General features: G+C 38.1%; 1 protein-coding gene across 2 annotated transcripts in view; it reads right to left on the bottom strand.

Annotated features, from left to right (window-relative positions):
• The window catches only part of LOC107594970 (protein bicaudal D homolog 2-like), a 52,665-nt gene that overhangs the window by 25,414 nt on the left and 13,824 nt on the right, over positions 1–13,427 (bottom strand). For both annotated transcript variants that reach the window (XM_016285218.1, XM_016285217.1), the window contains exons 2-5: positions 10,647–10,859; positions 5,235–5,387; positions 4,961–5,116; positions 2,314–2,610 (exon numbers count right to left, since the gene is read on the bottom strand). In XM_016285218.1, coding sequence (XP_016140704.1) covers positions 2,314–2,610; positions 4,961–5,116; positions 5,235–5,387; positions 10,647–10,859 — 819 coding nt within the window. The remainder of the gene's footprint in view (positions 1–2,313; positions 2,611–4,960; positions 5,117–5,234; positions 5,388–10,646; positions 10,860–13,427) is intronic.

Below are 13,427 nucleotides of genomic sequence, written 5' to 3'. Positions count from 1 at the left end.
CTCTATATAGATTTCCCTGCTCCCAGCGTCTAAAAATGCGTGGAAATCGCGGCCGCACGATTTCCACCTTCTTTCCAAAGCGCTCTGAGCAACCATGAACCGTGCTCTCTATGAAGATGTGGAAGCATGAGGAACCGAAGGATAAACCGATTTCCAGCCACTGTATTAGCTCTACTGCTATATATACGTTTATGGAAATGAGAACTAAAGAACTGCCCCAGAACAGCTATCAGCGTGGACCATAGGCACTGATCGCGTTATTACTGCAGAGCGCATATTCAGTCCATGAGTAGCCTAACCTCTCCGCTTGGATAGCAGGTGGATTTCCCTCACTAACTATAAGTGAGATAGTGCGGCGCGCGCGTCCAGTTTTATGTCAACAAAAATGGATGCTTCACAAGTGTGTTTGTTGACGAACGTTTTATAAACAAGGCCCAGATTCATCGCTGGATTTGCACATCGTTTGATACTGAAAGATAGAGCGGTCCCAAATATAAAAGATCACCGTCATGATTCAGAACTGCAGACGGTAAGTGAAACGGCATCAAATGTCTGTTTTGTTGGCATTCGGCGCCCAAGTGCTCGTCACTCTTTAGCTCCGCCCACTGCACACCTCCAGGAGCTTGCTTTTTCCGGAGAGAATCGTAAAGTTGTATCTTTATTTTATAAATCTGATAAAACTAAAGACTTTTTGGAGATATGATGGATGCAGTACTACTCTATAGGTACTCAAGTTTAACATGAGATTGGGTGAAACTGTGTGTGTTATCTCCCCTTTAAAGTGATAGTTTGGTTTGCAGAGATCAAAGCTTGATCTAGCTCAGGACTGTTTTGATTATCATAACCATACAAGGTATTTTAAGAGAGACTATGATGTGAATAAAATTGTTTATCCAAAAATGAAGGTACAATAAAGTCTTTTCACTTACCTTTATTTTGTTTCTTACCCATATGAAAAGGAAAAATGTGTCATTCAGTTTCTTTTTCATATAGCTAATTAAATGGTGAATAAGAGAGTTTCTCTATCTGTCATCTCACTTTGTGTGCCAAATTTATTTATTTGTTAATTGTATAAATATTGTAATTACTAGGGGTGGGACAATATATCGATATGGCGATATATCATTGTCCTTCTCCATGCGATACAAGAATCGATATCTGGCGCCAAATATCGATATTCTAATTATTACAATAAGGCGCTCTATATAGATTTCCCTGCTCCCAGCGTCTAAAAATGCGTGGAAATCGCGGCCGCACGATTTCCACCTTCTTTCCAAAGCGCTCTGAGCAACCATGAACCGTGCTCTCTATGAAGATGTGGAAGCATGAGGAACCGAAGGATAAACCGATTTCCAGCCACTGTATTAGCTCTACTGCTATATATACGTTTATGGAAATGAGAACTAAAGAACTGCCCCAGAACAGCTATCAGCGTGGACCATAGGCACTGATCGCGTTATTACTGCAGAGCGCATATTCAGTCCATGAGTAGCCTAACCTCTCCGCTTGGATAGCAGGTGGATTTCCCTCACTAACTATAAGTGAGATAGTGCCGCCGGCGCGTCCAGTTTTATGTCAACAAAACTGGATGCTCTCCCTCGCTCTCAGATATTGCAAGTGCGCGTTATGCAGTGGGCACCGACCGGCAGAAACATAAATCTGCACCTATGGCATGGGTGACGAAACAAAACCTCGTCAGTGCCGTAATGCGGCGCAGAAGTGTGCATTGTGTGTGCTTGCCGTGCGTCTGCATTTGAAATAACGAACCTGAGCATGCAGAAGAGGCGATGTGAACGGCTATTTTTTCCCTGCATGTCATGTGTGCGGGGCTCCGTTTTTATGATGAGAGGACAGGAAAGGTTGAGAAAACACTGCAGGTAAATTTTGAAATGTACCAGGTTTATACAGTATATATAGGCTATACATAAAGTTGATAAGCAGTTAAATGTATTGGTTTACACACAAAGAAAAGTGTAAGCTTTTAATCATTCCAAGAATAAAATGATTAATTTCCTTAGCATGTTAAATTTGATTTACAGAACTTTTGTACTGTTTTCTGGACTTGCACTTAACCTTTTCACAGGCATTTTGTTTTCATAGTTAGACAGATATCGTGATGTAGCCTATCGTTATAGGATTGTCTAGCAATATATCGATTATCGCAGAATCACTGTATTGTGACGCCACATTTGTGCCTCTGGGTTTGCCATATTTTTTGGCATAGTCAACAGCAGATATCGTAGCCTAACTTGGCTGTCAATGACGGTGCCTGACTGAACCTGTACAGTGAATATGGCAAACAGCTTATCTCACCTGCAGCAGCTGTTGTTTGAGCTTCTGGATCTCTGAGATGTTGAGCTCATTCAGCAGATTGTCCACGAGGCTGGAGGAAGGGTGGAACCGCTCTCCTTTTTTGGGAGTGGAAACACGGTTGTCGTTGTTGTCGATCTTGTCAAAGCCATTCTCATAGATGTGGAGGGGTTCGTCGTTGTTGGGCTCGATTGAGGTGTCGTCGCTGAACTTCAGCCCATCGAGGGAGATGCTCAAAGGACTGTGGTACATCGAGTCTCCGATGGTCATGTACTGCGACAACTCCTTTCTTAAGGCGGCCTGGATTAATGGAGCCCAACAAATATCATTAAATCAGACCTCAGGGTGGACTGGCAGACGCCTACAGCAGGCTTTCATCTGAAACAAACACTTTCTGAAGAAATTGCAAAAACTCACTGCCATGGTGCTTGTGCTGTGGGTGGTTGATCTTTGGTTTCTCTGTTTTTTTGAGTGGGTTTTAGCATGTTACTAAGCAACTACGGAGGAGTTCTTGGTGGTTTCAACCACCCTCATGTCAAGTCCTTAAATATAAATAGGACTGTTTTCCTCATGTCAACCAAAAACATCCAAACACAGAAAAGTAAATGGCATACACAAGTTGTTTGTTGATGGAAATGTGCAATGTTTGCATTCTCTTTAGTCAAATTATTAGAAATGTGCCTAAAAAAAGTTTTTTTTTTTCTTCCTGATTTCACTTATGATTCAAGTTCCTTTGTGACTCCATTAATGAAAGCACCCCATCCCGGCCCCCACAATAATAGGGCCTATACTACATTCATTTCACTTCGTCAAGTCCATTTTATTTATATATCACTTTACGCAGTGTACATTGATAGTTAGATGAGTTTAGTACAAAATGTATGTTTAGTATTGTTTAAAAGATTTTGATATTAATTAAGATCTCATATTTAATAGTATTATCAATCTGACTGCTCTGACACTATTGGATGAGAACAAAACTTGACCTTAACTGAATAATGACACTACCGCTGATCGCTGAAATTAACTTGTTATAAACTGACAAACTTTTCAGTTATTGAACTGAATCAACACTGAACTGACTTGAGCTAAATAATGACACTATAGACTTTTAAGACCTGCTTTACAGCAGAGTTTGGATTTGCCTCATATTTGAGACAAAATATAAAGTTTGCATCAGTTACTTTTTCTAATTTATTACCGAGAGGCTTCTTTGAAACAATCTCTATTGTATGAAGCGCTATATAAATAAAGGCGACTTGACTAGTGATGCAGCAAAATTTATTTTTTACCCAAACACAACCATCTAAACTTACACAAAAGGCAGTGACTTTTTTTTAATGATATAACTAGGTTTCTACTCAAATTTGTTGTTGAAATACACCCATTTTAAAAAAGAGTCTGTAATAAAAACTTGTTTTCATTACAGATTTAATCAAACATATTAAATAATAAAGACAACAGGTTAAGCGCAAATACAAGGAATATGTAATATACAACAGTGTTTCCCAACCTTTTTTTAGTCGTGGCACCCTTTGGAAATTTTAACAAACTTGTGGCACCCTACAAAATTAATTGTCACAATATTTGAATTTCTAACTTCGATGTGATCATTTGAAAAGTATAGATACTCGGTACAACAGGGAAGAACTGCAGAATATAATGTCATACAGATATTTTTAATATTATTAAAAAAATTTGTACATCAATGGTGGCAATCAGTAGGCTAATTTCTAATGAAGAGACCAATTTATATGACAGATTTTAATGTAGGCTTTTATACATATGTAAACATGATTTAATTACCATTATAGCTATCTCACAAAGTTTTGCTCATATACCACACCTTGTTACAGCACAGTAGGGCTATTTCAAACAGAAGCAATACTGTACTACATCCATGTTTCCTGTCTGCTCATTTTTGAGTGGACTTTGCTGTTCTGATGAGCATGAACGGTATACGAGTGGAGCGACTTGAGTGGAGCACACACACAGAGCGGATAACACGCAGAGCGTCACACCACGTGAAAGTGAATCCTGAGCGGTGAACTAATTTTCGGCAGCCGAAAATTCGGTGCATCTCGAATTATTTCCGACATCAGAAATGGATATTATATAATAGATGCTTTTTATGAACATTTTAGCAATTTAAAAATATTAAAAAAGGATTTTTTACACTGCACCCCTGCTCTCGACATCCCGGTTGGGAAACACTGATATACAGCATACATTTTGCAAAATCTAGACACTTTTTTCTAGTTGACTAACGAGTTTATAGTCATTGAATGGCTTTCCTGAGGTAAAAGTTACAACATGTGACAAACTAACACTCAAACCCTGACAAGTCTCACCAGCCTAAGAATACTTTTGACAGATTCTGTAAAATGAACCCGTTCATAAGACTTGTCATACATAAGACTCATTCACTTGTCACTTAGACTACACTGGTGGGCTCTATGTTTGATGGTGGAAAGATAATGAAACAAAGAAAAAAGTTCCTCCTCCAGTATTCAATAATTTCCCAGTGTTTATTTATTTTAATAGAACCTGTTTTTCATTTCTAGCAGATCTTACGGAGAGGTCACACTACCCACAATATATAGCTGTAAATAATAACAACATAAAAAAAAGACAGAAATTCATCTCTTGCCTTCTGCTCCCTCTCAGTCTTGATGGTTTCCAGCGCCTCCCCAAGCTGCCTCTCTGCGATCTCCTTCAGACGGATGGCGTCTTCCAACTGGCTGTTCAGAAACTGGGTATCTTCCTCCTGACGACGAATTTCATGTTTCAGACCCTCAAACTCAACCTACAAGAGATCACACAGACACACAAGCTTACTGTGACTAATGCCACATTATCACTGTCTCTAGCAGAAACTCCACGGATGGAACTCATATTTATTACGGATGGCAGCCGAATGTCACCTGGCTCTGTTTTAAGACAGAAACATGCTTCTGCAGGGTGATGTTCTCCTCCTCGAGTTCGCTGTAGTCCTGCAGCAGACGAGCCTCTCTGAACTTGAACTCCTTGATGTCGTCGTGCAGACGAGACCTCTGCAGCTCCACCATCTGACTGCTCTGTAAGACAGCAGAAGCAGCTGGTCAGTGCGTGCTTTCTGCTCAGAAATACAGCAATACTGTGAAATATTGTACAAATTTAAAATTTTATGTTAAAAATGTATGTTAAAATGTAATCAAAGCTGAATTTTCAGCATCATTACTCCAGTCTTCAGTGTCACATGATCTTCAGAAATCATTCGAAATAAGCTGATTTGCTGCTCAAGAAACATTTCTGATTATTACCAATGTTGAAAACAGTTGTGCTGCCCAATATTTTTGTAGAAACTGTGATACATATGTTTCCAGGATTCTTTGATGAATAGAAAGAATAGAATTTATTTGGACTAGACATTTCTGTTTACTTGTCACTTTTGATCAATTGTATGTATCTTTGCTGAATAAAAGTACTCATATCTTTCAGAAAAGAATCTTACTGACTGACCCCAGGCTTTGAATCAACGCTCTACTCACACCTTGGCGGAGTGTAGGGTTGTGAATGGTTGTATGCATCGCTCTAATCAACCACACTTCTATCCTTTGACCTGCTTGCTTCTGTTTATCACTCCATCTGTACGCCTCCCTCTCTATCTCTCCGTCTTTGTCCCATCTGCTCAAAACACATTTCATTTCACCTTTGGCTCATTAATCCCATCCAGAGGACTGTGCCATTAAACACACAATCTCTTTCTTTTCCCAAATCCTCACTCACGTCACGCCATCTGTCTTTTTATTGATTTATTTTTGCATTGACTTTACTAATATAAAGGTTTATATTCTTAATTTCCTTTTAATCCTATATTTGCATTTTTTTCTGTGGTAAAGCAGAAAAACACTGTAGATCAGATACCGGTTTAGTGTCAAAACACAAGATTATTATTATTACGTCCTTACGTTTTTTTTTAATTCAGTAAATAATGATAAAGGTTGGTCAGCACAACAAGTCATTTGTTAGTGAATTAGACATTACTGGTCTCTGTGCATTCGTACAGCATTATATAATGGGTTTCACTCTTTATCGTTCCTCACATTCAGTTTTAACACAGTTTGTGTTTGTTGGGCAAGGTATGGCACGTCCAGTCAGTGGTGTAGACAGAGGCAGGGACACTTGCCCATCCGGAAAACTGACTGGCCCCCCCAGTGTCCCCCGACCCCTATAAATGTAAAGCCAACTTACTAAATGTAATACATTTGTGGCTCACAGGTTCAGATTTAAATAAGGTTTTCCTGCATTTTTTCAGCGAGTGTGTAAGCAACATTTCAGGCTGCACAAATGTTAGGCTTTATTTGGAACCATTTTCATTGGCAACACAGAAAAAAAACATACAGTATTGTGTCTAAAATGTAACTCACTCAATATTAACTTCTTTTTTTTTGTTGTTATATAAACTGTTATATAAAGCAATATCACATTCGTGATTATGCTCACAAACTAACATTCAGGAAAATGGCACTCTTGCTATGTGATATTACACAACTATATCATATCTTACAAATATATATTAAAAAAAACCTACAGGGATATTTTTTGCTTTCATAACTTGAATTATCAGAGCATTCTAACTGTATTCTAATAGGCTTCATCCTGCAGTGAATGCTTTTGGACTCTCAGTACGTGTTTTTGTTTGTTTTCTGCAAAGTGAGTGATATAGTCGATAATACCAGCTTGCATATCATTAAAACAACAATTACAAAACTATCATAAGCAGTGTTGTGGAAAGTTACTTTTAAAAGTAATGCATTACAATACTGCGTTACTCCCTAAAAAAGTAACTAATTACGTTACTTAGTTACTTTTTATGGAAAGTAATGCGTTATATTACTTTTGCGTTACTTTCACGTTACTTTTTAAATATGAACAGGGCTTGATTATTTTTAATATAAGAAGTTCTATTTATAGCTAATGTAAAAGCCCTTTCACACCAAAAAGTGTAATGAATAAGCCTCAGGCTGAAGCAAAAGTAAATTCACATCTGTACAGAACGCAGGAGAAGAAACACTCTTCAGCAATAAAAAAACAAACAATGAAGCACAATTGTTAGTTTCTCTAAAGTAATTTTTGCTTATTAGTACGGTTGAACTGGATCATCAAAGGTCAGCAGCAAAGACATTGGTTAATAAAATGTGATTAGATACATTTGTGTTATTTAACATTTAATTATTGGAGGTTTGCGTCATATTCAGAGTTTGCATTTCACTGTTTTAATTCATTTTGATGAATACTAAATCAGTTTTTTGTGAGTGGGATGAATTAATGCACATTCACATTTAGTCTAGAACTACAGTAGCATCATGTTCACACAGCGCACACAATTCCTCTGTACTTCCCATTTCTGTCACCATGGCAACACCGGAGCTGTCAGTCAATAAATGGGAAAACAAAGTAACTGGCGTTACTTTTTTGAAAAAGTAACTCAGATATTTTCTTGTAAATTAAAAAAGTAATGCGTTACTTACTAGTTACTTGGAAAAAGTAATCTGATTACGTAACTCGCGTTACTTGTAATGCGTTACCCCCAACACTGATCATAAGCGATATACTGTATATCGCACACCCCTTAACTAATACTTGTTTTAACATCTGTTCCCTTTATAAGAGTCTATCAACCGAGCACATCTTGACGTGTCAGTTTTTCCCCACTCTTCCCAACAGAAAATGCTCCAGATCGAAATTGCTGGAGATTTCTTGACCTCTTCAACTCACTCCATATGTTTTTTGATTGGATGTTGGTGCTCCTTCATATAAATCTGTGAAGTTTAACAGAGACTCGGTTGCTATCAGGAGGAGTTTTAACGCAAAATGGTAATAATTTGAACCATTACACACCTCATGAAAGCATAATTAATTAATTAACAGTGTTCACCATTGTGGTGTTAAAGAGCAAGGGTGCTTCAGAGCAAACGCAGCCGAACCTGAAGCTGCTGAGCGGTGTTTGGATGAATATGTAAATATATGCTGCACGCTTTCCTCTCAAAGATATAAACTGAACTATAAAGTTTGCACAGTTTATGTAATAAACATAAACTGACAGTGGTGTGAAAGCAGCAGTTAAGAAAGCATCTGATTACAGCGATGTGGATGTTTGCAGGAGCTCTGCAGTTCAGTACTCCAGTAAAGTTAACAGTATATAGTAGAGCCCGATCGATATATCGTTTAGCCGATATTATAATATATAATATGCCGCCGATATAAATTTTTTTTTACAGAACATATAACGCAGATAAAATGCTTGAAATGGTGTAATTAGCTCCATTGTTTGCTACTGGCGACCTGGATGAAACGCTTTAAAGCTTAAGTCTATGGAAAACCATTGAAACTTTGAACGGCCATATCTTCGTAACGGCGCAGCGGATACGCACCAAATTCGGGGGATCCCTTCAGCTCAAGGAACCCTCCCGAACGCGAATTGAGTGTACGTCTTGAGGCCCTCATTCGAATGAGCCCCCGGGGTTCGGGAGTTACGGGCGGTTAAATTTGCGGTTCGGCGCCGACCGATCAATCAATCCCAGGGGGCTACCGACGCGCGGAGGGTGGTGTTCGAGGGTGCTCCTCGAGCTGAACAGAACCCCCGAATTTGGTGGAGATCTGCCAGTGTGTTCATGAGATAGTGACACACGTCAACACTTTCACTTCAGTAAGAAGGTCTCTTGTTCAGGCAGCAGCATTCAAGCGTAGTCTTATTCGACCGTAAGTGCGCTGCGAAGTGGACTTCACATGATTCCAGTTCCAAGGGAACGTACATGTTACATTCAAAGGGCATTAAAGTGTCTATTTACAGAGGTAAATTATGTCACACTTCTCTAGTAAGTTTCGTCTGTGTGTGAAGACAGTAGCGCAAATCCGTGAATGAATGTTTCAAAGTGAAAAACTTCAACGGAATAAAGTTGAATGGAATTTAATTAAAGTTGAATAAACTTCAACTTTACTGTTCAGTGCACTGATGTCAGACTCATTTTGAATAAAGTTTATTGTTAAATTCCCTGCCTCCATCATTACATATCTTTGTCACGTCATTATAAGTGTTTGATCACCACATTTGAGTGATCATTGCAAAAAATGTATGTATATACTGTATTCTATATATAGTACCAGTCAAATGTTTGGACAGTGTCCAAACATTTTGACTGGTACTGTACTATAACATATACAAAGAATATTGGCTGGTATATATTGATATCGGCCTTTTTTAACTCCCAAATATCGGTATCGGCCCGGCTCTATTATATAGTACTTTATGTAGTCGATAGCCTTAAATCAAGAAACTTTACAGCATTAAACATGAAAAACCAGAGTCAGTGTTGCTTTCAGTTAGAATTACAATTTGCTTTTCAAAAAGTGACGTGACATGTGGTCAAGTATGGTGACCCATACTAGGAATTAGTGCTCTGCATTTATCCCATCCTAAGTGCACAGCAGTGAACACACACACCGTGAACACACACCCAGAGCAGTCGGCAGCCATTTATGCTGCGGTGCCCGGGGCGCAGTTGGGGGTTCGGTGCCTTGATCAAGGGCTGTACATTCACTCCCCCCACCTACAATCCCTGCCGGTACGAGACTCGAACCTGCAACCTTTGGGTTATGAGTCCGACTCTCTAACCATTAGGCCACAACTTCCCCACCTTTTCTGTTATAAAGCTACTGATAAAATATTTTTATAAGTGTGAAAAAATATTCTTTCATTAAAGTGATAGTTTGGTTTGCAGAGATCAAAGCTTGATCTAGCTCAGGATTGTTTTGATTATCATAACCATACAAGGTATTTTAAGAGAGATTATGTTGTAAATAAAATAGTTAATCCAAAAATAATGCGTTTTATCACTTTATTTTTGCCTTTATTTTATCTTTATTTAGTTTCTTACCCATATGTCTTACAAAAAGAGATGTTAGGCAGAATGATGTGTCATTCCTTTACTTTTTCATATAGCTAATTAAATGGTGAATAAGAGAGTTTCTCTATCTGTCATCTCATTTTGTGTACCAACTATATTTATTTGTTAATTGTATAATAATTGTAATTACATATCATTTTCAAAAGCTGAAGTGATTACCTTTATTTATTTGTTAGAATATGTTTCTAACAAACTCAATATTTTAACTAATTGCAAAAGCTGAATAATCAAAGCCTACCGATTAATCAGTGAAATAATCAACGATTAATAATCGTTAGATTAATCTATTATCCAAATAATCATTTGTTGCAGACCAACTTCTAACTTCTTTAATGTATTCCTCAGCATGTGAGCGTCCTAACGATCCAAATACAGGCGGAGACTGACCTCTTGGAGTTCCTGAGTGATGGTGGCGAGCCGATCGTTCTCTGACTGGACGTTGGTCAGGATGTTACGTGCTTGTCGCAGCTCTGCCTGCAGCTCTTGCATGCGCTGCTCGTAATACGCCTCCTTACACGCCGACTCCTGGATCAGCGACTCCTCGCGGCTCTCGCCATCAGCCGCCACCTTCCTGTGGTTGGAGTGGGCCTGTCCAAACGCCTGCGCAACACAAGGAGGAAACAAAGATTAGAGGAAACAAGTGGTATACCATGCAAACTATGTGTTCAAAAGTGTGATAAAATCACATAGAACCACTGCAGCAACAAGTCAAGTCACTTTTATTTCTATAGCGCTTCATAAAATAGACCATTTCAAAGCAGCTTCACAGTAAAAAAAAAAAAAAAACTGGAAAATAGCAGAATCATTGCAAACTTCATCAAATATGAAACAAATCCAAATGTGACAAAAGAGAAAAAGAAAGAATGAAACATCATCATTCTCAAAACTATCACTTACTCATATTTTGCTTGGAGCACAGCACAGAAAGTGCTCTCTTATGTGCGCTCCACATCGTCATATTAAATATTGTTACGGTCATGTGTACAGAGGTGAACTGACAGTGCAGAAGCTCTTTCATGAGAATTTAATTCTCCCCTGCAATACAACCTCATGCATAATACAGCGCAGTGACTGGATCAAAAGACTTCATTCTCATTAATAATACTGTGAAAAGCTCTGAAAACGTGCACTCTCCAGCCACGGCAGCCAATCACCACTCCAGATTAATGCATATACGTCAATTTTTGTGACATTGATTCAACTTTGCTTTTTGAACCGGAAGAACTAAATTGCTCCCCCCCAAAAAAACCACTTTTCCCTTAATAATAGACATAAACCTGTTCATATATGTTAACATCTCAAAAAATGTGTTTTAGGGTTTCATGACACTAAGTTTTTAAAAATGTATGACTTTTTTTTAATCTTACACTGTGCCCTAACTACATGCAACAAGCATTTCTTAAATATTAATCTGAAAAATTTGTGTTATAGCTTTTATTTTTTTAACAGAAAATGCTAAATTCCTGGAGAGGTCTATAAGAGGACTTCACAAAACCATCTAATCAGTATAAACTGGAATGTTCATCTATAATATACTAAAATTTATATTTAATACATTAGAATAAAAAATGCTGGGGTGAAAAAGGGAAAAAGTTGTTACCCATGTAGGTCGTTTCTAATCATGTACTTGTTATGAAGGTCTATTTCAGTCAGGATGCTGCCGTAGAGAACAGCTGCCCTTTAAAAGGCACACAGCAGCACAGCTTATTTTTAGTTTATTGTTCACATGGAACCATTGTTGGCCGGAGGAGGAGGAAGTGTTTCCTAAGGGTGAGAGAGTTTCCTGTGTTTCCTGTGAGCTCAGGCACCAGGTGAAGCAACTTTGTTTTTAACAATGCTGAATTTAATGAATTACAGTACAGTATAGTTTAGCACAATTATTATCATGTGTATTTTTACTTTCTTGCACCAATTTTGTTGATGTGATTGTCAACTGATTGGCCAACTTTTCTCAAATCACCTACCTTCCATCTTCACTAGTTAGATACGTAGATATTTTATTTAAATCTCCTGGTCTGTGACATGTTAAGAAATTAAATGACTAAATGTGAATTACTAAAATATCTCGGCAATTTGCCATTACAGAGAGATCGTAGTATAGTGCTATCAGTTGCAGTTCTAGGGCAGTTTTATTGTTTTTGATGGCTGATTATTGCTGATAAGGCTGATTATTGTTTTTGATTATCATCTCTATCGTGGATACACTCATGTCACATTTCAGCTCCTCATCATCATGCAAGTGTATTATTTGCACACATTTTAAAGCCTTTCTAAACATTCCAAACTTTTTTACTTGCACACTGTTCTAGCAAGGGGTGTGCGATATATATCATCTGCGATAATATAATAATTGTTGTTTTAACAATGAGCAATTTGACATTATCGAGTATTTTGCAAAAACCAAACAAAACACATATTACATGATGAAGTCTAGTGGGTTAGACCAGTTGTTCCCAACCCTGGTCCTGGAGGCACCCCAACACTGCACATTTTGCATGTCTCCTTTCTCTGACACACCAATTTCAGGTCTTGGAGTCTCTACTAATGAGCTGATGATCTGAATCCGGTGTGTTTGATTAAGGAGACATGCAAAACATGCAGTGTTGGGGTGCCTCCAGGACCAGGGTTGGGAACCACTGGGTTAGACTAGTGCGTGTGCGCATTTTGAGTGCGTTCTTTCGCTGCATGATTCAGTCTATTAAAATGCATTAAGAAAGATCACAAAACTCAAGATATGGGGGAAGAAAATGTACATATTTATATCATTTCATATAGTTAAAAATCACATGAAGTGTGCCATTTTTTTTTCTTCAAAAATAAGCATGATTACAAATGTGATACTGATTTTATACAACAGTTCAATAAACAATAAGTTAATATTAAAGGATTAGTTCACCCAAAAATGAAAATTAGGCTGTGTTTTACTTGCCTACGAGGCATCCTAGGTGTATATGACTTTCTTCTTTCAGACGAATCCAGTCGGAGTTATATTAAAAATTGTCCTGGCTATTCCAAGCGCTATCATTGCAGTCAGCGGGTGTTGCAGTGCTTCAGTCCAAAAGAAGTTAAATAAAAAGCGCCCATCCAAAAAAAAAATGTCTCACACGGCTCCGGGGGGGTGAACAAAGGCCTCCTGTAGCGAATCGATGCGTTTTTGTAAGAAAAATA

Source organism: Sinocyclocheilus grahami, unplaced genomic scaffold, assembly GCF_001515645.1.
Source record: "Sinocyclocheilus grahami isolate Dianchi unplaced genomic scaffold, SAMN03320097.WGS_v1.1 scaffold194.1, whole genome shotgun sequence".
NCBI classification, from domain to species: Eukaryota; Metazoa; Chordata; class Actinopteri; order Cypriniformes; family Cyprinidae; genus Sinocyclocheilus; species Sinocyclocheilus grahami.
This window is presented reverse-complemented; position numbering and strand designations above follow the sequence as displayed.